Source organism: Danio rerio, chromosome 24 (assembly GCF_049306965.1).
Source record: "Danio rerio strain Tuebingen ecotype United States chromosome 24, GRCz12tu, whole genome shotgun sequence".
Taxonomy (NCBI): domain Eukaryota; kingdom Metazoa; phylum Chordata; class Actinopteri; order Cypriniformes; family Danionidae; genus Danio; species Danio rerio.
The window spans coordinates 35,328,743-35,356,001 of NC_133199.1; the positions used below are offsets into that span (position 1 = coordinate 35,328,743).

At 36.4% G+C, this 27,259-nt stretch overlaps 1 protein-coding gene across 2 annotated transcripts; it reads right to left on the minus strand.

Annotated features, from left to right (window-relative positions):
• Positions 1 to 439: 439 nt before the first annotated feature.
• On the minus strand, positions 440 to 25,412 carry cnn3a (calponin 3, acidic a). 2 transcript variants are annotated; one of them, XM_073940028.1, is made up of 7 exons: positions 25,205 to 25,412; positions 5,380 to 6,245; positions 4,737 to 5,307; positions 4,349 to 4,486; positions 4,149 to 4,265; positions 1,724 to 1,870; positions 440 to 1,629 (listed from the first exon to the last, which is right to left on the minus strand). In XM_073940028.1, the coding sequence occupies exons 4-7, from the start codon at positions 4,388 to 4,390 to the stop codon at positions 1,288 to 1,290; spliced, it is 648 nt and encodes a 215-aa protein (XP_073796129.1). In that variant the 5' UTR covers positions 4,391 to 4,486; positions 4,737 to 5,307; positions 5,380 to 6,245; positions 25,205 to 25,412; the 3' UTR covers positions 440 to 1,287. The 2 variants fall into 2 exon arrangements, with proteins under 2 accessions (XP_073796129.1, NP_956047.1); NM_199753.1 differs by having other exon boundaries at positions 4,737 to 4,803; positions 6,124 to 6,245; positions 25,205 to 25,392.
• Between the last annotated feature and the right edge of the window lie 1,847 nt (positions 25,413 to 27,259).

Below are 27,259 nucleotides of genomic sequence, written 5' to 3' on the forward strand. Positions count from 1 at the left end.
TGCTCTACTTTAGATTCTGGCTTTCACCACTTTGTGCGGTTAAATAACTGTTTCCAGAAACTCTGGGCTTTCTACCCATCGAGCAGCTTCCAAACGCCTCTGAGGGTAGCCTCAAAAACACAAGATTTACGGTTGCGCTGTGATACTTGGGCAGAGTCTGTGCACATCAGAGGCCCGGTGCCACTTCAATTCACCCTCATGAAAGATACAGGAGCAAAGAACCAAACAACAAAATTGCGACATTGCCGAAAACACACCTCAGCTTTACTGGGCAACTACAAGAACCACTTTAACTATTACGTAAAAGGAAAAAGTGTGTTTTTTAATCCTGATAAAACTATTGAACGTATTATAGAAAACCAAGAATTAAACATGTTAAGATTTTAGGACTGTTTAAATAATAAGAATGTGCAGAGAACCAAGTATTGAAGACATTCAATACTTTATAAGATAAAATTTATTCATAAAAGAACCAAATGACAGAAGGTTTATAATGAAAAGCAGGGCAATAAATACAATGGGAATCTTTTTTTTTCTGAATATTATGGCACAAAATAAAAACGAAGCAATAGCGGAATGTTTTTGGTCGTCCAGTCAGTTAATCTTTTAAACGGTAACATTTGTAGCTTGTAACATTTCCAGACATTTGGAATTCTAAAATGGAATGACTTCAAGTGGAATGATTTAGGAAGGAATGTCTTTAGAAGGCTTTCGTCTGCCATGCGTTGGTGTGGAGCAAGATTTCCAAAGGAGAATTAGCGTTAAAACTAGCTAAGAACGATTCGCTCCAAGATGCGAGGGCAAAATAAACAAGAGAAGGGCATAAAAAGATGAATCGCATTCCAAAACTAGACATTTCTTTTTACAGTTTGCCATCCTTACTTCATAAAAACATTTTTAAAAATTATATTTAATATTATCAACATGCGGTCACATGAGCAATATTTCAGCAAAATTTCAACGGCAATAAATGGTCCATTGTCATTAGCGTAGCAAAAACACTGTCAAAACCAAGCAGATTTTTTTTTATTTCAAATCAACAACTCCCAATTGTGCTGCTTGCTATTGGAATGAATGGATTTTGCCTCTGAATTTCACTGAGCAAAAGTAAATGTGACCGCATGGTTAGACAGATTTGAGATATCTTACCGCTCACAATCGTTTTACCCAATCACATGCGCTGGGAGAGGAAGGGTAAATGTGAGAAGCAAAAGGCATAGCAAAAGACTTGCTCTGTTGATATACATTGTGTTAATACTGCTTTGACTATCAGCGCAGCAGCGTTCTCTAGTAGTCGATGCCCTGGTCGTTATAGTGCCCTCTGTATTCATCATGGTATTCGCCCTGGTACTCCTCCTCCTGGTATTCCGCCTGATAGTCACTATCACTGATTTCTGAGCCGTTTGTGCCTGTTCCCTGGCTGCCATTGGCGTGGATCATAGGCTCTGTTGGAGTGGCGCAATACTTGGGGTCGTAAACCTGCCGTCCCAACCCGTACACGCTCATGCCTTTCTGAGAGGCCACCTTATTGGTTCCCATTTGCAAAGAAATGGTGGAGTTGTCCATTGGTTGCAGAGCTGCCTTCTGGTCATAGATGTCCCTTCTGGTGCCTGGAGCGGACATACCAGCCTGAAGAGAGAGAGAGAACGACAGAAGATCAATGAGGTAAAAAGTCTTTTTGTATGCAAAGTTATGTTGAGAAAAATTGGTTCTTTGGGTTTACCTGGCTTGCACCTTTGTTGGTGCCCATTTGCAGGCTGATTGTGGTCTGGTCATAGGGTTTCTCTGTTTGTGTTTTGGGGTCGTAAAGATGTCTCCTGGTCCCGTAGGCCGTCATTCCAGCCTGACTTGCGCATTTGTTGGTACCCATCTGAAATCAGAAAAACTTTGTTCAAAGAACTACTCTGAAGACTACTTTGAAGACCATCACTCCTTAGTCTGACAACAGAATTAGATCATTTGCTTTGAGATGGAGTGAGAAGGGAAAACATATTACAAAAAAGTAAGGGTTAGGGCTAGGGTAAAGGTAGGATTGATTTTTACTTTAATCTAGAACAGAGATGCCCAAAGTAGGGCCCGCGCCCATGGTAACCTTTGGTTTGGCTCGCCATCCCATCTGAAAAGAATGATGGGGATTTGGTTGGGGTGAATGCCTTTGACAGATTATCATTACGGATTTAATGTATACCCTTTTTTTCAGTTTAATTGAGCTGCTACAAAAAAGCCAACTAAAACTAAATGTTTCATATGAATCAGACTTTTAAAACGTAAATACTGTCACTTGACAGAGGACAACACGCAAGACAAATCAAGCAAATCAAGGCAAAGGCAGTAGCAGCTCGATTTTTTTACTATAATTAGTCGTTTACAAAATGTCAAAAAATATACAGCATCATTATTTAATATGTTTTAAAGCAGCTTTTTCGAGTTAGGAAACGAATGAGCAAATTATATATAATACGGTTTGGAATATTTAACTTCGGCCCACAGCCCTCAATCAAGTTTGGATTTTGGCCCTTTATAAGAAAAAGTTTGGGCACCCCTGATTTAGAACCTAGGTCTCAAACTCAATTCCTGGAGGGCTCTGCACAGTTTTGTTCCAACCTTAATCAAACAGAGCTGATCCAACCAATCAAGGTGTTCAAGCAACCCAAGCTCATTCTGAAAACGTAGTCCCGCGGACGTTTCTGGAGACAGCGGAATAAGTCCCGGGAGGTACGTACGGCCGCATTTATTTTTTTCAAGCGAACGCTACGGGTAGTGTGACGCTGTTCCCTTTCACGCTTGCCGGCCGGCCGGAGAAACCGCTTACCTCCTTGTGGAGGGCTTCCCCGCTGCAACCCATTTGTCCGCTCAGCTCACCGTGTACGTCGGCAGGCTCGAGATGCAGAGAGGAGTTGACCACGGCGATCAGTTTCGAGTCCGGGGAAGAGCGCTTCCAGCAATCAGGTAAGACAAAAACAGAATCCCAAAAATTAAGTGAACGAGTTTCGTAACAGGGTGAGGACGTGGTGAAATCCGAAAACGCGGTAGAAAAACAAAAAATCAGGGCTTTTCTTTTTTGGACGGCTTTTGTAAACTGTTGCTCAGGTTTAGGGAAGCGAGCAGGCGGGTGGGTCAATCGGTAAAATTGGTTGGGTTCAGGAAAGGAGGTGGGCGGGTCAGCTGATTGGCCGGTCGTGCAGTCAATCATCTGGTCAGTCGGACAGCGGCCTCTGGTGGGTTCACACGAGAACAGCGCGGGTGCGAACTGCACTCGTGAGAGGCGTTTGAGATGCGCAAAAGCGCACAACAGCGGCCTCTCGCGGATTCGCAAAAACAAAAACTGCAGCCGTACGTACCTGCCGGGACGTTTTCTGCGGTCTCAAGAAACATCCGCGGGACTACGTTTCCACAATGAACCTGGGTTTTGTTCAAGACTACTATAGAGACTATTAAAGACTATTACTGAGAAGAGCTGGGGCCCTCCAGGAATTAAGTTTGACACCATTGATGTAGAACAAGGGTGTCCAAACTCAGTCCTGGAGGGCCGGTGTCCTGCATATTTTAGTTCCAACCCCAATTAAACACACCTGAAACAGCTAATCAAGCTCTTTCTAGGTATAATAGAAACTTCCGGGGGCTGTGTTGAAGGAAGTTTGAGCTAAACTATGCAGGACACCGGCCCTCCAGGACCGAGTTTGGACACCCCTGATCTAAAATACCCTCAAGTTGGGTGGCTACTCAACGACCTAACAACCCTAACCCTTGCCACAAACAACTCAGTTATTGTACAAGCCCTGATCTAGAACCAACAACCAATGTTAGCGCGATGCGGAGATGTGGAAAAAACAAAGCCTATGTGTTTCCTTCTGTCAGATCCTAATTTTTAAGGAAGAGTGAGTGAACTTTACTTTTGGTAAAGTTCCAGACTGCATCTGTAGGATTGGTCTTCTTATACAGCGGATTTGTTCACAAATGAGCCACTAATTAACCACTTAAACTGAGGTTATTCAAGTAACACTGGATACAATTATCAACTCATTCACAATGTGTTTTCCCTTTTCACCCCATCAAAAAACAAATGAGATAAGATTATGACCAGACTTCCTTTAAACACAATGATGTTCATCCAGAAACGAGTGTGTTTCAGGAAAAGTGTTTATGACCTGAAGTCCGATGACACACTGGCCAGCCTTCATCTTCTCATCATCAAAATTTCTTTGCTGCTTGTCTGCGTATTTTACACCAATGTCAATGTTAGTTTCCATGCCTTTGGTTTTTGCCTTTAAAAAAAGAGAAATAATTGTTGCAAAAAGATCTATGCTATAAGTTCAATATATCTTGATTCAAGGACTCATAAACATACCATACTGGCCAAAGCGAGAAGTGTGGTCTGAACTTGTGTCATGTTCCCGTTTTCGAAGAGGTCATTGGCTTCAAAGATGTCATTGGGCTTCAGCCCGTAGGCTAGAATGGCTTTGATGAAATTCCCAAGATTCTCTAACTGAGGAAACAATTGCAACATCATTGGTTACTTCTTTTTCAAAGAAAGAGTTAGTTGTAGGTGGATAGGTTGAAAAGTCAGTGCATGAATGGGACCATTTATTCTTACAGCACATAAAGACACATTTATATACTATAGCAACTGTTGGGAGTTGTTAGGATTTATCTGCCATGTTTTCTATGCTGTATTGGAAGTCACTTTGTAAGAAAAGCACATGCAGATGAATACAAAAACCTTGGGAGACATATACCTTGTGCCAGTTTAACTGTGAATGGTTTATTTTCTTTATAGATCCAGGCTGAAGCTTGTTTATCAATCTGTAAAAAAACAAACAAATAAAAACAGGAAATCATTTCAGTTAATTTCCTTTCCAAAAGAACAGCATAGATAAGCGTCTTCTGTGCTGGAATATGTCATTTCCCTGCTACTAGCATCACTAAATGGAATTGAAAGAATGTGATGCCACTGATCATCAAGACTGATCTAGTCCTGCACTGGTTTATAGCATTAGTTGTGCAAGTCTCATTAAGTTTAGCTGAGACTCTTAATGTTCTGATAGTCTCCCAGTCTGTTAAATGTAGTCTTAAGCTAGGTTAGCAGTTCAGACAAGCGCTCTCCCGTACGTCATGATTTTGCGATCCTGAACTGATATCTATGTTGATCCTGGAACATCATTTTTGTTTGAAAATTTAATCCTTACCCCTAAACCCAACCATAACTATAAATTATGCTCAAAATCACAGGGGAATAATAGATGGATAACAATCATGTTGAAGTGCAAAAAACCTAACCATATACCTAAACTAACTGTAAATGTATCCCTTAATTCTGATTGGCTGATTTGAATGTTGCTATAGGATCGACACAGATGTTAATCCAGGAACATGTCCTACTTGGTAAAATCAGGTTGTCAGCGGTCTCCCAATTTCACAAAACCACACTAATGGCTCAATTTCACTGAGTGATACAGTTCGGTGCATATTTTTTCCATTTCAACTGTAGTAAGTATCGTACAGCTTTTTTTAGACTCCTATGTAAGTGTACCTAGCACAACAGTATGATAACAAAAGATGGATCTAGACTCACTGCTAAATGCTGATTGGTTTACAGAGAATGTCACTTGATTGCGCAACAAGCCAGGATAACGACAACACAAAAAGTGTGTTGAACAAATTCAAACAAAGCTCGTCATCTTCTTGTGACAAACAGCCACAAGAACAGTTTATGCTGTATGTCCTCCATTGTTGTTTGCATGACCAATAACACGTCATGTCACAATTGCAATGGCAACATGTCTACATTTGAAATAACGAACTTGAGTGCACAAAACACACAAATGTCAATAGTCTGTATGGGCTTTTTTATAGCAAGAATGACATTGATCACAATTTTTTGACGTACACCTTGCCAAGTACCAAATTACAGCTGGTAGTGGATATGCAAGCCTGATCAGGATGATCCGTATCAAATCATACTGGATTGAATTGTACTATACCGCTCAGTGGAAGTGAGACATAGAAAATGACAAATTGGAGACCAGCAAACTAGCTAATGTTATTATTAGTTCAACTTTTTGTTTCCAGCAGAGAAACCTTGCCCACTAGGCGAAATTGTATGTAAAATGTTCGCCAACTCACTCGCACAGTATGACGCCATCCTTGAGCCCTTTCTGGAAGTGATCTCCGATCGGCATACCGGTCACCTCCTCAATCCAGAAACGAAGTTCCTCTTCCTTCTGTAGGTCATATTTCTGTGCAATCTATGAGAAGAAATAAGTAAATCAACAAGTCAGCCAACAGGCATCAGTCAAACCGGCTCTGCAAGAGTATAATTACGTGTGATAATCGTCCTTTAGATTCTACAGATATGTCTGCATGCATGCTTATCTAAACTATTGCAATGCCAATATATGCTTTGCTGATCTTCACACAGAATGTGTTTGACTTTAAAACACAAGAAACAGGATCTTCTTTGCCTGTTGGAAGTTGCGTAGAGCGAATGGAAAATCATCAAATGCAGCTTAATTCAATAAGATTGCTTGTAAAAACTCATTTCTGGCTTTCTTCATTTGTTGTTTGCCTGTAAATCGTGTGACGCAATGCCAAACATACGATTATGCCAGCAACAGAGCATAAAATCCCAACAAAGAGTCCCAGCATGAATCTATTCTGGCAGTTTCGCTCTTTCTCAGGACTTTTCTGACTGTAAATAGCACAGTTGACCTGCTGACAAAGAGTAATCTGCAAAGAACTGAAATCTGTGACTAACAACAGAACAAACCCGATTGAAATAAAAGACGAGAGTTGCTTTCTTGTGCAGAAGTTGGTGCCTCAGTTCAACATCTTTGCTGAGGTGTCTTTTGTTATAGATATGCAAACACAGATGCCCAAAATCCATTAATTTTTGCAATTAATTTATTCTCCAAAAAACACCAAGATTTAAATTCTCAATAAAATGCTAAATTTATAGGTTATACAGGTTATAATTTTATGCAGGTTATACAGGTGAGAATGTATTGGTTTGAATTTCGATGCAACTCAATGTTATAAGATGCACCTACACTACCTGACAAATGTCTTGTCATCGATTGCATTTGTAAGAGCAACAAATCATAACTTGACTTTTAGTTGATCCTTTGGAAACGTGGCAGAAAGGAGATTTCTCTGATACTTCATCTGCTGAACTGCATCCCAATCATCACAAAAACTGCAGAAGACCTATTGGAAGCCGCAAATCAGTCAAGTTTGGTGAAGGAAAAATCATGGTTTGGGGTTGGGGTCTGCAAATTGGATAGCAACATCAACAGCCTGAGGTATTAAGACATTTGTGCTGCCCATTACATTACAAACCACAGGAGAGGGCAAATTCTGCAGCAGGACAGCACTCCTTCTCATACTTCAGCCTCCACATCAAAGTTCCTGAAAGCAAAGAAGGTCAATGTGCTCCAGGATTGGCCAGCACAGTCACCAGTTATGAACCATATTGAGCATGCCTTGGATAAGATGAAGGAGGGGGCATTCAAGATGAATCCAAAGAATCTTGATGAACTCTGGGAGTCCTGCAAGAACGCTTTCTTTGCCATTCCAGATGACTTTATTAACAAGGGATTTGAGTCATTGCAGAGATGTATGGATGCAGTCCTCCAAGCTCATGGGAGTCAGACACAATATTCATTCTTTCCCCACTGCAACATGACTTTATATTCTATACTGTACATTATTTCTGTTAAGTGACAAGACTTTTGTCGAAGCAAAGTCAGACCTTACTGTCCTAATTAAATCATTATAAATCAATTTTATTGATCATATTTTATTTGTAAAATAAGCATGATCTAGAGGCCTTTGCCTTTCATATAAGACAACTCTGATACCAAATGATCAACTAGAAGTCAAGTTATTTTTTGTTGTTCCTAAAACTAGGATAGGTGACGAGACTTTTGTCAGGTAGTGTACGTATACACATTATCTAGGGATTATTACAACGTTTGTCAGAAATATTTCTTCTATTGTAGGCCATTAATATGTCTTAGAAAAGCAATAGTATAACTCAACCAGGGTTTAGTAAGACTAACATTTAGAGTCAATGATTTATTCACGTTTCTAAGTATCAACAGTACAAGCACTTCTGATTCATGCAGATCCTCAAAGTATGTTGTTATTTTTCAGTAAGTGCCAATGATTACTTCATCTTCAAGTACAGCCTTTTGAAAACATTCATGTAAATCAGCATAATGAAATTCAATAAACACTTTAAGCCACAAATTTAGAACAGCTATTAATAAAAACATCCAGGAAAAGGCTTTTATCACAGAGGCTCCATTTCAAGTTCAATCTTCAGGGTCAGACTGTACATAGACAAAGCTAAATGTGGCCATCAATACAGATCAACAGAGAGAGGGACAAAGAGATATACAGGGAAACAGGGTGGAGGAGAAGATATTTTTGGTATAGGCGGTGGACAGAGGCTTCTGGAGATGTCTTTCTTTCCAGCCAAAACACGATAAGAGTCTTTTGTCATGACCTGTTGGTTATCTCCAACTATATTTACAGCACAAACAGAGCTCTAAACCTTCAGAGACACTTTGTTTCCTGCTTGCTATTAACATGCATTTTTGCTGGTCAGCTGCGATGCATTACAATTCCCACCTGTTGTTAAATGTGTCTAATTCAGTTTCAGAGACCCTTTGTTCTTATTTTGTCATTTACCACTTAAATGTGAGCACACAGTGTGACCCAGATGTACTATTGAATTAATGGATCTATGCGGACTGCAACTCTACTTTTATTCACAACTTGTGTGTTCTGGAACATTGTAATGAAGTATAAAGGCTTTGATTTGGTGCAATTTTCTCACAACAGTCCACATAATGATTATGTGTTAGGTGAGTGGATTGTAAATTAATTTTAAAACGCTCGGTTTGTCCTTATTTTATCCAAATTTGGCTAAAAATAAGCTTTTGTAGAGTGTAGGTGGAAAATAGGTTGTATTTTGTTAGCCTTTACACTAGGAAAACAGACCCAAAATGCATTAGATGCGGTTTATGTCTGTATTAAGCAACATACAAATTGAAAAAAACATATCCTAATTCCTAAACTCCGAATTCTAAGTTAAACTGTATCATATCAGTAACAGTATTAGATCAAAAAGGAACAGTTGCAACAAAATGGTTTAGTATGTTTTTGGCCATGTTTCATAAAAGAAAATCTGAAGTATTCTTTCTGTTACCATTTAAATACTGTTATACGAGATTGTGATACCTAGAAATCACAGTATATAATAAACGAATATCACTCCTCTTTTTGAAAATAGGCTCATTTTACAACTCCCCATAGAGGTAAACAGTCAAGTTTTACCCTTTTTGAATTCTTTCAGCCGATCTCCAGCTCTGGTTAGAGCACTAAGTACACAACGTAACTAAAAAAAAAAGAGTAAAGCTTTAAACAGAAGAAAATATTGAAACTGTTTCTTCATTTTTAAGTGATTTGCTAATGGTCTAATTCAATTAAATGGTATAAACCAGTGATTCTCAAACTAGTTGTATGCGAAGTAAAGGAATGTAATAAAAAGTAAAAAATGAACACACTGTTAACTCTTTGATGCATACGATAACACCGATGTGATCAGTAAATTCATTTTAATAGGCTAAACTTTTTTTTTTTTAAATTTTCTAGTTTTTGTTATGTATTCTATAATTTGAAGCTGATCTCCTTCCCATATTTGTGAAAGTTGTTGGGGGCATATTCCGTATTTTTATATCCCAATGTTGACAGGTATGGTTTAATGACTTGCTTTTCTGACACACAAAGCCGACTCTAAGGTGCAGATCTAATTTCTAATTTCAATATGTAAATACAAATATCCCATATATTTAAAATACAAGTGAATGTTTAGATTTCAAAGATATACACTAAGTCATATATACAGTTGAAGTCAGAATTATTAGCCCACCCTTTGATTTTTTTTCTCTTTTTTAAATATTCCCCAAAAGATGTTTAACAGAGCAAGAAAATTTTCACAGTATGTCTGATAATATTATTTCTTCTGGAGAAAGTCTTTTGTTTTATTTCAGCTAGAATAAAAGCAGCTTTAAATTTTTTTAAAACTATTTTAAGGTCAATATTATTAGCCCCTTTAAGTTATATATATATTTTTTTGATAGTCTACAGAACAAACCATCATTATATAATAACTTGCCTAATTACCCTAACCTGCCCTAGTTAACCTAATTAACCTAGTTAAGCTTTTTAATGTCACTTTAAGCCTAAACAGAAATTGGGGAAAAAATAAAAAGAGGGGCTAATATTTCAGGAGGGGTAATAATTCTGACTTCAACTTTAAATGCAACAAACGGTATATTTCAAAACTTATTAAAAAGAATTTATTTATGAATATGATGACATTTAGCCTATATTTATGAGGTCCAAGGAACATTTATAGGTTTTGATGAACAGGCTAATATGTTATTACTTTACAGTAAATAACCGGAATTAATTAACCGGAGCATCCAAAGGAAACCTGCGCGAACACTGGGAGAACATGCAAACTCCACAATTTAATAAAAAAAAAAGTTTGCCTGTAAGCACAGTGGAGTGTTAATGTTCAAACTATTTATAATGTTTAAAGTCGTTGACAATAATAAATATTCATAATAATATTAATTAATCTGCCTCATTTTTTAACCGTGCAGAGCTGTAGCTGCTTAATTAGGCTTGCTACGCTACTGTATTTTAATTCTAGTCATTATGGTGATACTTGGTAAACATTTTGACAAGCACTGGTATAAATGAAGCTGTACGTGCTTCCGCCAGACCTGGGGCCTCATGTATCAATGCTGCGTAAGCACAAAAACTTTGCGTACGCCAGGTTTCAGGCTCGCGTTAGGATTTCCTAATGATGAAATTACCTGGAAATGTGTTGGTCTACGCCAACATGTCTGGCATACGTGCATTTCTTGTGTGTGTTTGTTTTATTTCCATTGGTGACTCCTAGAGGCAATTATGTTAAATTGCACACTACAAAGTATCGTACCAACACTTGTGAAAAACATTGCTATTCATTCATAATTGATAAATGGGTTAATTGACACAATATTTTTTTTTACCAATTATGTGATTAAACATATAAATGCATTTGCAAATGTACACAACCCTTAGTCTATGTCAGTGTTGGCCTTTTTAGAGAACATTGTCAATGGTCGAATCCGAAGGGAACGCATTTTTAATGGATTACAGTGATTTTCTGGCCCACGATGATGATCCAAGAGCTATCCTCTAGCTCTGTGCTGAGTTGGGTCTAAATTTGGAAAAAGAGACAGCGGGGAGGCTCCAAGGTAGCAGGGTGCTCGATGGGTGGCTTCTTGGTGAGTGATGTATTTAAAGACATTATTCCAGCTAAGTTGTAATTTTTTTAATTGAGCGTAATTATTTAATTGCATATCAGGAGACCGCAGTTATCTATTAAAGACGCTGTTAACCCCCCTCAACAACCCACAAACTGACCAAGAGCGCAGATACAATTCGTTCACAGTGCGATGTTCAGACCCCACTGCGTTAATCCCGTCAGCTAAACTCTCCCACTCAATATTTTTTCTTTATTAATTCTTTATTAATTCTGGAGGACAAACTTGCAAATAACACAGTTTTTCACAGGTCTACCTCCGATAGGAGCTCCTCCAATTCACATTCTGCTAAGTTTCTCTTCTTGCTTGCTTTTGCCATCGCTTTTTTGTTTGGTTTTGCCAAAGTGAAGGAATTACCATATTTATAAATAATGGAATAAGGAAGGGAGGGGTTTTGTGCTCGTGCATGTTCCACTCAGTTTCGCGTTAATTCGGATACACATAGAGAATACGCGTGTGATTCCACGTACGCAGTGCTTGATCTGATTTTTTTCCTGCGTACACACATTTACAGCTTTGTCCGTACACAATGTTTTAGTATGAATTCAATGCAAGTCTTTGTACATGAGGCCCTGGAGATCAGCTGAATGGATTCAATAATGATTTTTAAAACAAAGCCTATTTTCAAATAAAATGGAGTAAAACACAAAAAAAAAAAAACACTATAAACCATCTCAACTTGTGGTCAGATTTGCAGAGATACCAAAGAGACTTCATTATCAACCAAATTATCTTTGCCATGGTTATTCACATAATTTATGCCGACAATGGTCTCATGCGTGGCTATTTTTATTTCTCCCAAAGGATTTTAAGATATAGCTGGGGCTCATAAACTTCCATAGAAGGCCTCTGAGCAAGCTGAAGATCAATCAGAAATCCTCCCACGCTAAATCCCAGCAGTCAGAATGTGAGACCACTAGGAAAAAATGGTGTGTGGGGTGTTGTGGCCGTTCCCTTGTGCAATTTGAGGTCAGCCGAGATGACTTTTCTCCTATAATGACAGACGATACACTAAACCGTACACAGTCTCTCATCTCTGACAAAGTGCAGAACTTTTGGCATGTTCCAAAAAAGTTCAAAAGAGCAGTGGATGGTTTCAGATGCAGCGGGAGACAAAGAACGTTATATATCGCTGATATAATAAGCCATTGACTGGGGGTGATTTATATTAGACACGAATCGGAAAATCAAGTCTGATAAAAGGAGGGGGAAGTACAGAAGGGCTCCATGGAGAGAGTGAGGAAAGATTGGAGAACCATTTGTCTGTCTTGTCTTTCCTTCCAGTCCACTGGGAAACCAGCCAGTGATAGAGAAAAAAAAAAAAAGAAAAAGAAAAAAAAATTGGAAAAATGACCCTGATGGAGATGTTAGAGGTATTTGCAGGAGAAGAACATTCTGGAAAGTTGTGGGCTGATCCCGCTGGAGTCCTCCCCCACTCATAATTCTGAGAGCACACTGATGACAGCACAGAAACCTAGCAAACATTGGACTAAAATAAGGTCAGGGAGTGAAAGGGCTCTCAACACGACGTGATCAATTCCACAAACAGTCCCTCTGAGATCGATAAAACACTGATGACAGTGGAGGAGGGGTGACCTTTTCACCTTGGGTTTAAGCTAAAAAACCATGCAAACAGTGAAATATAGAGTTTAGCAACGAGATAAATTTGCAATCTGATGCTTAAAAAAGACAAGCAGAGCTTCTATTAGTAAAATACAATTCTATAATGGTTAATCATTTTAATGTGGTTACACAATCCAAAGTTTAATTGGGTAAAACCAACACGCATTCTCACATCTTCTGTGGCTAATGTTGAGCATTGTGCTGAAATCAAGCGTGCCTACTTTATCACATGTGAGCAACTAGTCCAGCCAGTATTAGGCAATGTTTAACCATATGCTCTGGAAAAACCCAGCGAAGCAGACAAGGAAAGATTTGCTCTGCTATACACGTGAAATCAATTTTTTTTTATCTGAAAGGAACTGTTTAAATGCGCAAGAAACGTCTACATGACAATGTTGTATATTAAAATTGGACAGGTTTTTCTTCTGTATTCTTTAAAAGTTTTGTGGATAGGGATGCTCATTTCGGTAAATTTTGCCAACTGACAACCACCACTCGCTAACCGAATATTAACCGTGTAATAATAATAATAATTGACGAGTCTATTTAGTGTGACACATTAAAAATTTTGCATTTTTAAAAACTATTTTATTTTAACATGCAAACAGCAGCATACAGAACATCGCAAAGAACCTGCAGTGTTTCCAACAGCATAGAAAAAAAAGAATAAACTAAATAAATAAATTAAATAAATAGGCCTGCCCCAGATATTTTTCACTTAAATGAAAAATTTAGATTACAAAAGGAAAACACTGACTGAATCTTTTTTTAAGAACCAGCATAGGCTGTTTATTCCAATCATGTTTTTTTCTTCTGTCAAATGAAAAAAGCAGGCTACCTCAAATCGATTGCTCCATAAAAAATATGCATTTAATTAATGCTCCGCTGTTATTATTATATCACAAAACCTCTGTCCACATTTTTTATGGAAGTCATTAGTTAATGATTATGTCTTACGATTATGACTTATTTTCTGTCTTTCGCTCGTCTCACTTACTGTTCATGTGTGCACACGTTGCTTGTGATGAAAGACAATGACAATGAACATTAAGGCTCATATGTTGACTTTTAGTAAAGTATAGGCTACTATAGTATATAACAATTTTGTTGTTTACATATGATATTGCATTCATTTGCATACATGTTTTATAAGCTATAAAATGAAAGCCTCAGTTTAATATCATCATTAAAGGGCCATGACACCCCTCACTTTCGGTTCAAGTTAACCTCAGAATAAAAACAAAAACTGCATCATAATGGGCATAGAGCTCCATCAGAGGCAGTAGTGGGCGTGGCCAGCAGAGCAGGGAAGCAGGAGGGGAGCGAACAACTGTTTTCAGTTAGCTCACAAAATGAGACACAAACCGTGAGGAGGCGCATGATTTTATAGTTTACAAACTTAAAATGCAAAGACATAAACAGTAATTTAATGCCCTGCTACACTTGTCATTTGTAATTTCATATACAGATAACTACAATTTATATCATTATAAAGACAATCGTGTTCATGTAAACACTATAAATGAGGACTTCTCCCTCAATCCCCGGGTCTGAATGCAGACTCAGTGCAGCAAATCTCTTGCCCTGCCAATTTCAACCATTAGCCCTGCTGGTAATATGGAGGATTTATGCCGAGTTCAGACTGCATGATTTTCAAACTAGTCGTGTCACAGATGTTTTCACACTGCATAGCGTTTCGTCGCTGCTTTGTTTACACTGCAAGATGGATCGGCAACAGGGACTTTCAGATTGCAGGACTTTACTATAGGAAGAATCGCCGACAACTTCATCCAAACTACGCCTAACAGCCAAAAACACGTAGTATAGCCTATATTTTGTTATTAACTACATAATGAGAAAGAAGCCTTTAATGGGGTAGAACATGTACATGTTTGCTCACCTGGGTTTAAAGGGAATTAGCCATTTCTCCTCAACGTTGATAATAAACTAATTTCTTTCTGTATGAAACGTCAAACAGACACGGTTACTCCTGAGTCCTGTCAAACCTCCACTAGTTTTTCCTCCATTTCGTGGGTCCAAATAAACCGAAAATGAGCGCTTTTAACGTCTCCTTCAGCCTCCCGCTGGCCTGCAGCAGGTATACACACACGCACACACAAGTGAATGCTGCTCTCTCATTGGCTGTAGGCGATCGCTGATGTTATTTTCAGTCAAAACTCAATTCACACAGCATGATTTGAATCGCCGACAGCTCCAGATATTTAGCATGCCAAATATCTCGCAGGCATCGGCGACTCATCGGCGATTCTCTCAGATCGCGTCTTTGACAGTTCATACTGTGATTGTCACTCACGTGCACGAGCACCGATTTGCCTGTGATTTCAGGCATTTGTCGGCGATTTCTTAAAACCTGTCGGCGAGCCAAAATCGGGGCTAAAATCACGCAGTCTGAACAAGGCATTAGGCAAACACAGCAGCACGGCGACGTGTCTAAATGTAAACAAACTCCACTGATAAAGGACAAAGTTCACCATTCTCCACCATACTCGTACTGCTCTCCCGACAAAAATGCTTGCTGCACACATACAGCTTTGCTGCATTGGCCCTGACAGGATCACCTGGAAAAACATGCAACAAACCCGTGGATCATGGACACAAACACATACGACCCTTCATGAACGGCTAAACACTGCATGCTGTGGGTCCGTGGACGCGGTTTCACCCAGTTATCAACATAGGGTCTCACAGCTTGGCACTGGCAGGTCTGTGTCTTGCCTTCAGAAAGCACGAGCAGTCATGAATAATAAGAAGCCGGCTCTTCTCAAAGAATAAGAAAACTCCGCTATGAATAATAATAAGAAACCAACTTTGCATCTTTGCACTTGCAGTTTTACGCTACGTCACCGATTTTGATCCCGCCCCAAAAATCATTTTAAACCCGGGAGACAAAACTAGCTGACAAAAGCTTAAAATTATCCAGTTTTAACCACAATTAAAGCTGACAGGTGTCTTAACTGATGCTCAACACACACAAATCTGTTCAAATAAAAAAAAAGTACTCTTTAACCTTTAAAAGTTCTCCGTAGCCAAAAAAATTTTTGCACTCACACAAATGCTCCTAAATATATTTTGAGGTCACATAGATGAAATTTCGGGTGCATATGCGACCAAAACGGTTGCAATTTTGAGCCCTGCTTGTGATGTCACAATATCACATTTATGTAGTTTACATAAAGATTAGGGTTGCACGATACTGGGAATAAATTGGGAATAAAACTGGGAATAAACATGATACAGGTGAACACAATTACCAATCAGCTGTGTTTAAGAACTAACTCAACCATGCAATTTTAAAATTTCAGCACCGACTTGTATCGCAGTTAATACTTTTAATGACACAGCAGTATTGTTTATCATGTATAGAGTACTGCAACAATATTTCTTGCAATATAACATTTTTCTAGAGAAAACTCTATGAAAGAGTGAAAACTTTGGCATATATTCAACATCTTATTGCTGTAATTTTCATCTCGTCTCGACTTTAAGTGGTTATTTTTTGCTCTAAATTTAGCTTTGCACCTCTCTAGCCAACAGAATAACAGCACCAACTGGAGAGGCAGGTATAAAGATATCTGGAAAAGAATCTATGCAAGCAACAAATGCTTGCCACATAAATAATAAAAATAATCTTTCTGTGATATGGACATTGCATTTACTATAAAAACATAAATGCTAGTTTTATATATATATATATATATATATATATATATATATATATATATATATATATATATATATATATATATATATATATATATATATATATATATATATAGCGCTCCCCTATTGGAGAAGATGAGTTGCAAAAACACCCCCTTTAAAAGCATTTTTAAAGTTTTAAATTGCCAAAATAAAAAATAAAATAAAAAAATCAAACGAAAAAACAAAACCTTTAATTTAAAAAACACTTAAAAACTTAGCATATATTAACCATAGTGGAAGGGCATTGCTAGATAAAAGCTAATTTGAGCAGATTTGTTAGCATAATTACAGTTGAACACTGAAGTGGCTGCTGTAGCATTACTTAGTTGTTGGGTGTTTTAAGTCATTACTTAAATGTTAAGTAGTTCCTGTGCCAGATTATTTATTAGCCCTACCAGTTCCATAAATATTCAACAATAATAATCTTTACATTCCACAAAACATATTTTATTGCAGACGTTGTAGGTTCGTAAGGTTATTAAAACGAAAAAACGTTATGTTCACAGATTTTTCACAAGTATTTATGAACCAAAAATTTTACTATGATGTTTTCTGAAAAAAATAAATAAAAAAATCACAAAATGTTTTCACAAACAACACAGATGTTAATCACTTAAGAGTGCAAAGAGTTCACAGAAAACCTTTGACTAAAATGCTTTTAAACATTCAATAAACATTGATAATCTTTTAAGTAAAAAGTCTTGTGTATGTTTACACTGTTATAAGATCCTGCAGAACAATGGCCTCCGGACAATAGCCTCAGGAAAACCCACTTTCCTGTTCTTCCTAAAATGGCAACACAGGGTTAACAAGCGTGGCCACACTTCACAGGGCCTTAACCAATCCTGGAAAATATTGCAGATCAGCACATAACGGGGAATGTAACGGCCCCTCACTCGGCCGGCTGCGCATCAAGAGTCACAGTATGGCAGCAAATGTGTTTATATGCTGAGGATCAAGAAGGAATGTGGCATTAGAGAGTGGCAGATCAAAGAGCCATGGTTACCCTGTTCTGGGAATACCCAAGAAACACTGTGACCTACCTGTTCTGACCCTCCTGGCCTGTCCCAGGAGAAAAAGACTTGAGATTTGGGCAAGAAATGCCATGTTTCCAAAACCCACTGAACAGACATGCACACTAAAATTAATGCAAAATGAGATTCCATGCAGAGAAGCAAGACTATGGATTTATTGCAGTCTGAAGACATTTTTCCCAGCCCTGAGAGATTCAAGGTGTCTGTTGAAGCACAGCCAAACATATAAGGGGAAATTCCTGCATATTTAAAAGCCATGTTCAAAGTTCTGACCACAGAAAATTCTTGGAGGCAACGAACAAGAGTGTATATCAAAACTAACCAGTTTATAAAATCTCAAATCATTTTGTTTTTCTTGCATGGGTGTTTTTGAATTAAATAAAGTGCATTAGTTCCACCACCAGAACTGGTTCAAGAAGTATTTTCCCATCATTTTCCCTATTGGAATTTGAAAAGTCAAATCAACCAGTTACAAACTAAATCCAAACGTTAAAATGTTTGAATTAATGCAAAGTAGTGCATGAAGGTCAAGCAAAAAGACGAACTTCAATCATGGAAAAGAACTTCAATCCCATAAAGCACTGTGAATGACACGAATTAAAAATAATATAACAATGTGAATGTATAGTTTATATACAGTATATGTCACAGAGGCCAGCTAGCGAAGTGCTATGCAGGTACCTCAAAAGGTGCTCTAGCGACAGACGCTAGAGGCCATGGTCTTCAGCCTCTTTGTAAGAGCAACCGAATCCCATGCAAAGAATCACCGGTTTGATCCCAGCTCAGAGCGTGTTGGATGCAGTAGGGCCGAGAGTTACACATGGGGACTCGTCCGGGATGGGAGTAAGCTTTAGGGGGATGAGTGTTAACAGAGGCCAGCTAGCAAGGTGCTATGCAGGTAAACCTCACTCCTTTGACCTCTGAAGGTGCCCTAGCAACAGACGTTAGGGGCCATGGTCTTTAGCCACTGGTTTGATCCCAGCTTAGAGCAGGTTTGGTAAAGTAGGTCCGGTGGGTTATATATATATATATATATATATATATATATATATATATATATATATATATATATATATATATATATATATATATATATACATATATATACATATATATACATATATATATATATATATATATATATATATATATATATATATATATATATATATACATATATACATATATATATATATATATATATATATATACATATATATATACATATATATATACATATATATATACATATATATATATACATATATATATATACATACATATATATATATATATATATATATATATATATATATATACATATATATATACATATATATATATACATATATATATATACATATATATATATATATATATATATATATATATATATATATACATATATATATATACATATATATATATATATATATATATATATATATATATATATATATATATATATATATATATATATATATATATATATAATATAATAATAAAGAATTTTGTTTCCAGTACCAAGAGAAATGTAGTTTTCTGCATGAATTCCTCTAATAAATGCAACTATTTTAAGATTAAATTGACTGAATGTTTCCAGATTTCAACAAAGGTGCATGCAATCAATTCTCAACCTCGGAAATCACAACTCAAAAGGAAAAGAGAGAGAGTTTTTATTCACGGATCTAGACTGTCATGCTAGTAAATTAATAGTAACCGTAGTAAATTTAGTTTAGTTACTAGAAAAAAAATATGTTTATATGTCGGCAAATTATTTCCAATAACTCTATAACAGGAATAATTATCAGTCTACCCACTGCCCGGGGGAAAAACAACATGGTAAGAACAACTGATATGATTAAAATAATGTAACACAAGTACTGATAAAAATAGGTGGTAAATGATTGCCTCATACATATTTATAAAATAACCATCCTGCTGAACAATATCCTTACTGTACTGAATGTGAAGAGAAGATGATCTTTGGCAATAATCCCATGACAAACAACGTCTTAGGCCTGCTCAGGGGGTCATCGGTTTGATTGGGAAACATTCTTTCCCATTATGTCATTTGTGGGTTTTATTTTAAGACGTAATTCTATTTGACAAAATGGCGTGATTCATTGACATTCACTGGAAAGCTAGCATTTCTGAATCTCGCTGTGAGCCTTGACTTCCCACATTAACAAAGTTCAGCTTCAGCCAGAAAACAAAGGCAGAAATCAGCTCTCGGCTTTCAGTGGAAGCAAGCGTAAGTGCTGATGAAACTCAAAGAACGGGACAAACAAGTCTCGGAAAAGCGCATGACCTATAAAAGCTTTGAAATAAACAGAATTATCAATGCTCTCGCAGCTGTAGATTAATACTGTAGATTAAATGGCTGCTTGTAAAATGTGTATAGTTTAGCTTGCCATCCCTATACAGTATAAAAAGTTTAAATAACGGTTATGAGGCACTTGAGATTTGTGTTTATATACATTTTATGACATGAAGAAACTGTCTGCATCCCTTATATAAGATTAGGCTGAACTGCAAAATCAAACCGAACACTAGACGTAAAGCCTCACATGCACAATCGTACAAACATTTGCTCAGTTTGTTTAAGTTAAATTTCCGAGAACACTTTTGCGAGACAAAATAACTGTAAAAACAACTCGTCCATGTTATATTAGTGCTGCATTCCAGTCCAATTTTTTATGCGCTTCACTGGCTAACTTTCCTCTGTCTCGTTCCCTCGGATATAAGTCATTGATTATGTAACAAGTGTCCACTACTGGCGGAATATCTAAATGGGTTTAAATGAAATGCCCTAAACCTCTAGTTTGGGAACTACATTGTCGTGACATAACAACTGCATGGCATTCTGGAACATATTGACCCTATTCTGCGATGCGGAAGTGGTTTGTTTTTGTGATTGTTTTAGTTAGTTGCTAGATCAGATACGGTTGCGGCTGGAATTAACGAGAATTATTTCAAATTTCCCAATAATTGTATTTTATCAACGTCTACCCCTACCTCAACCGTAAACCCAACCATTACAGTAATGTATAAACAGTAGTTGTACCGAGTATTATTAAATGTATTTTATTAACATCTACCCCTACCCCAACACGAAACTGTCACAGTACAATAAAAATATTATTTATTGTCATACAGTGTCAGAACAATTGTGCTATATTTATGTGCGTATCCACAGCTATATCCTATCTAGACTTTACCATTGTTTTAGAACTTCCAATTTAGTCACCTATCGGAGAAATGACTGGGAATAATAAACGACCAAACTACTTGCTCTACAATCAAGTGCGTTTAAGAATATACATACAAAGCAGAATAACACAATAATAAAAAATCAGTTTGCAACATCCTCATACGTCACGCTCGTATGTGAAGAATAAAGTCAATAGGTGCTGGAATGGAAGCTGACTCACTTCCTCTGTCAATTTCAAGGGATCGTGGGTATGCCTATGTAAGCTTCTCTTATTCACTTGACGAAGTGGAATGCACTTTAAAATGGTGGCCATAATTTTCCTGAGAGAACAAGGAAAGGGAAGTTCGCGAGTGCATTTTTAAAAATCAAGTGAAACGCAGCCTAGGTTGCAAGCTTACTAGATGCAATACGACATTTGCTTGTTGCACTGCTAACTGTGATGGCAATATGTCATACTGCCTATAGTAAATGCACAGCCTGACGAGGAAGAGAAGACATTGATGAACAGTAGTTTTTCATTTAAGTCATTTTTTGTGTGCAAACGTGTTCTTGGAGCTTCGTCCGATTACAGTTGAACACTTGAAGTGTTGGATTGTTTTGACAATGTTTTTGGTTCCTTTTCTGGTCTTTGAAAGTCTCAAGACTATTGGTGTCTATGGAGGATGAGGGAGCTCTCGGATTTCATCTAAAGTAACTTAATTTGTGTTCTGAAGATGAACAGAGGATTAAAATGTCATGCTTTTTTAATGGTTCCTATTAAATATTCCTGGAAAATGTGAATAAGAATTTTCATAAAAACTATATTAAGTAATTATTATACAATGTTTCAAACACTGATAATGATTATAAATGTTTCTTGGGGATTAAAACAGCATAACTGATTTATTTCAGAAAGATCATTGTGAAAGATGCTGAAGACTGGTGTAATTATGCTGGATATTCAGCTTTGCAAAAGCTGGAAAAATATTTTTATTTAAAAATGAATCAAATATTTAAGAATTAATAACACAAATGTACTGCTTTGGTTTGCCTTGGTGAGCATTTACTTCTATAGTTAAATCTTACAGACCTCAAACTTTTGAATTGGTGTAAATGTGCTCAAAACTTACTCAAATGTAAATTCGGTCATTCAAATGTTTTCAAAATGCTGAATATACTTTAATTGGTCAGTCAATTTTACTAGTATTTCATAAAAACTAGTACAAGCCAAGATCAACAACTGTCTACTGCCTGCTCTACCAATTGCTTGACCATATTTTGACTGTTTTGAATGTGGTTTACAAAAAAATCAAACCTGTTGCACTACCACACTTGATTTTGGTTTTATTGTAAAAAAGAAAACATAAAAAAGAAAACAATGAGAACCTGAAATATTTGATGGCATACTTCAAAAAATAAAGATGATTTAGTACTTAAAATGTTTTATTTTGATTATGTTTATAAATTACACTTCACATTGTCATATTTGTCATAGAATATGTATTAATTCCGGTAATTTTACCATAAACCGTCATATCTACCATTTGGTAGAGGTTGATATTTTAGAAATTATGGGATGTGTTGACAAAAATGCATTGAGGTTGTTAACTAGTGACATTAGGAGTTAGGAAATGCGATCCAATTTTTTGTTGTTGGTGGTGGGGCAGTTAAAGTGTTAACGCAACAAACCTCAAAAACTAACTTCACAAAAAAGCACCAGTGTCCAACTGAGCAAAATGGAAAATAAGTCAGGGATTACGAGCGGAAATTGTGTAATGGAACTAGTTGAACTAAAGCACATTCCACTAGAAAGTAGAGACGATCGGTTTTGCAAGTTTAGCCACAAGACTCAAAAATGTAAATTCTGTCATCACTTACTCATGGCGCATGTCTTTCCAAACCTGAACGACTGAACTTATTTTGTTACACAGGAAAAAAAAAAGAATTTTTGAGCAACATTCTCTGTAGTCTCTTAAATTTCATGAAAATGCATGAGGACTGGAACTGTTGAGCTCCAAAACAACAAGCATAATTAATATATCAATATACAGTTGAAGTCAGAATTATTAGCCCCCTGAATTATTAACGCCCCTGTTTATTTTTTCCCCTAATTTCTGTTTAATGGAGAGAAGATTTTTTTAGCACATTTCTAAGCATAATAGTTTTAAAAACTTATTTCTAATAACTGATTTATTTTATCTTTGCCATGATGAAAGTAAATAATATTTTACTTGATATTTTTCAAGACACTTCTATACAGCTTAAAGTGACTTTTAAAGGCTTAACTAGGTTATTTAGGTTAACTAGGCAGGTTAGGGTAATTAGACAAGTTATTCTCTAATGATGGTTTGTTTTGTAGACTACTGAAAAAAAAAATTTGCTTAAAGGGGCTAATAATTTTGTCCCAAAAATAGTTTTAAAAAAATTAAAACTGCTTTTATTCTAGTCGAAATAAAACAAATAGGACTTTCTCTAGAAGAAAAAATATTATCAGACATACTTTGAAAATTTTCTTGCTCTGTTAAACATAATTTGGGAAATATTTAAAAGAGAAAAAAAAATCAAAGGGGGGGGCTAATAATTCTGACTTTAACTGTATATGATATTGGGTCTTCATTTATGTAAAGGGAACAAACTTCACACTGTAAAAAATGTTCTTAACTTAATCATATTTACAAATTTAAGTAGACTGAACATAAAACAATTAGGTTGTCCCCCAAAATAACCTAGCAATTGTGTTGTTTCAACTTATTTTAAATAAGTAGATGAAACAAGAAGCAAAAGTGTATATTCTGTGTATTTCATGAGGGCTGTATGAATCATTCCTTTGAAATGGATCTTTGTGATGAATCAGTTCATTCAGTTTAAGAGAACCAGACTAATTAAACAGATTTGATTTACGATCCAGACACTGTAGTACTTCAAATAATCTGTTTGTTTGTCACACAAAGCTACAGTATTCTTACAGAAGATGTGCCAGCTAGCACCCATGTTTTATAGACCAGTTTTAATGCATTTCCCCAATATTTTTAAAGCCCAAATAACAGCTTAAATACCCATTCATTTTAATTACATGCACAAGAACATCCCTTATTCCTCCCACGGTGTTGATAAAGTCATACGGGTTTGGAACAACATGAGGGTGAGTGCAATTACAGCAACATTTACTTGACTAAAATGGTGATTATTTCGACACACTTTTGACAGATCGAAGCCTGTAGCTGAACTCTTCTGAATGAAGCAGGATTATACACATCACAGCTGTTCCGGCACTGCCGTCACATTATAGGAATGCTTAAAATTCCAAGACGAAATCCTTACTTCCGAAGGGGTCGGATGAAAGACAGACGGTCTCTATCAAAAGAACAGTTTCATTTGTCTGTTGAGCTGTGAAGTAAGATTACTTGGGTCTAAAATTACTTTTCAATACTGATGATGTCATGCTAAAAACATCTGAATGGGAGGAGGGAGGGTGTCTTTACATTGATTTATTGGCTTTTACGTGCGTAGATTATTGCATAAAGCATCCTGTCTGGTCATTCTAAGGCAGGATATACAACTAAACAAACAAGAGAACACAAATGAACATTAGTGTTTCCCTAAATGACCAATATTACTTTTATTGAGAATTTGTCAACTTAATTACATAATAAAGTTTTTTTTTATACAAAACAATTAGATTAAAAATTAAAACTTTAGGCTGAAATACTCTTTAAAAACAATATGAAGTAATAAAAAATGGTTCATGTATTCATGTATAAAATTGGGTACAATGTGGACACAGCCACAACTGCTGAGTTAAATCTCTTCATGTGAATGTATAGCCCAATTTTACACAAATTTGGTTGGAAATGCCTCATTTTACAGCATTTTATGGCATTTTTGGAGTATACAGATATAAAAAATAATGTTTTAAGGCGGTAAGCATACTTAGAATGTATTTTACCTTCAATTATTATCATTATAATGTAATTCTTTTACGATGAATGTGTTTTTAATTCAAATTCACTTGGATTTAAGCTTGACCTCATGTGTTTGTATCAAAGCTGAATCAAACGGTGATGGCATTGTTTACATAAGAGGGAAACTGTTAATAAAATGGCTAAAAGTTTAACTTAACTACATTACACCAAACAGTATTGTGCGTATACTAACAGCTAATAAAATGTACAGTAATGTTCCCAAACAAGTTCATATACCAAAAGACTATCAATATTCCAAACAAAGAGGAAAAAAGTTCGGTTTACCTTGTTTTTCACCTCCGCGGATAATCCGTAGGCAGGTCCCTTGTTAAACTGGGTCATGTTTCACTTTTTGAGTTTTACCGTAGAGTCAATAAACAGGCCAACAGATAATGAGTGAAGTAAAGTCCTAAAGTTGCAGTAAAATCACAGTTGCGTTGATTTTTCGCTCCGCGTGCATGAATAATCCGCGCGCACAGTGAGTTTACACAACAGAGGCTCTCGCGCAAAAACTTCTAGCTTCTGTCGGGGATCTGAGGCGGAGCTGGGTGAGTGACGCGCATGAACGGCCAATCAGAAGCCTTTAATTTGCATATTATAATATCCATTGTCTCGCTCTATCTTCTGGGTGCTGTTGAATAAAGTAATAGCTCACCTTTCAAAACTATTGAACGAGATTCAGTTTACTCAATCTGTGGCTTCTCTACAATTGTACCACGTAATAGTGTTTTTTTTGTCTTTTTGGTAACAATAAAGGTTCTAACACGAACAAAAATTAGCTAGTAATAAATGTATTACTGTATTTTCTCACCTTGGTTAACGTTAATGTCAAGTTAAATAACGTTCATTGTTCATGCTAACAGTACATTAACTAAAGTTAACAAGTACAACTGTGGAAGTTAAAAATGCGTTAGTAAATGATATGATTAATAAATACTTTACAAGCTTATTCATACTTAATGTTAGGATATACATTGACTAACATTAACAAATTGACCATTCTGAAGTGTTATCAACTTTCTTAATGTTTTGTTCACAGTTTGACAACAGCGAGAGCACAAATATGTTTCAAATGTTTCTTTTGTAAGTCAATAGCTACACAGATATTATTTAATGATTAACAACAGAATGGTAATTGGGAAGTACATTCAAATATTAATGCATAAACTAGACGTGAAAAACGAATATGAATATACATTAGGATTATTAATATACAAACACACAAATTGGTTAATTTCTACTTATTTACCATTGTCTGTTTATTGAAGATAGCATGACAATATGCTAATGGATAATTTATCATGGAGGTGTTTATTCATGTAGAATATGATCAAAATGTATTTAAAAAAGCAGAAACAACTAATAAAAACTACGCTCTCACTGCAATAATAATATATCATATTGACTAAAAATTGCCATTGTGGCTGTTATCCTATACTGTTGTTATTATTATTATTATTATTATTATTATTATACATTACCTGACTAAAGTCTTGTCGACTATCCTAGTTTTAGGAACAACAAATAATGACTGGACTTAGTTGATCATTTGGTATCAGAAGTGGCTTATATGAAAGGCAAAGGCCTCTAGAAGATTACGCTTATTTGACCAGAATAAAATATGATCATGTCTTGATTTTTCATTATTTAATTAGGACAGTAAAGTCTGACTTTGCCCAGACAAAAGTCTTGTCAATTCACAAAAATAATGAACAAAAAAAAATTTACATTGTTTGTGACTCCCATGAACTTGGAGGACTGCATCTGTACATCTCTGCAAAGACTCAATCCTTTATTAATAAAGTCATCTGGAATGGCAAAGAAAGTATTCTTGCAGGACTCCCAGAGTTCATCAAGATCCCCAATGCCTCCGCCTTCATCTTACCCCAGACATGCTCAATAATGTTCATGTCAGGTGACTGGGCTGGCCAATCCTGGAGCACCTTGACCTTCTTAGCTTTCAGGAACTTTGATGTGGAGGCTGAAGTATGAGAAGGAGCGCTATTCTGCACAAGAATTTGCCTCTCCTGTGGTTTGTAATGTAATGGGCAGCACAAATGTCTTGATACCTCAGGCTGTTGATGTTGTCATACACTCTGCAGATCTCTCGCACACCCACATAATGAACCTAACCCCAAACCATGAATTTTCTTTCACCAAACTTGACTAATTTCTGTGAGAATCCTGGGTCTATGTGGGTTCCAATAGGTCTACTGCAGTATTTGTGATTATTGGGATGCAGCTCAACAGATGATTCATCAGAAAAATCGACCTTCTTTCCCATATGATCAACTAGAAGTCGAGTTATTATTTGTTGCTCTTGGAACAACTGGGATTAAC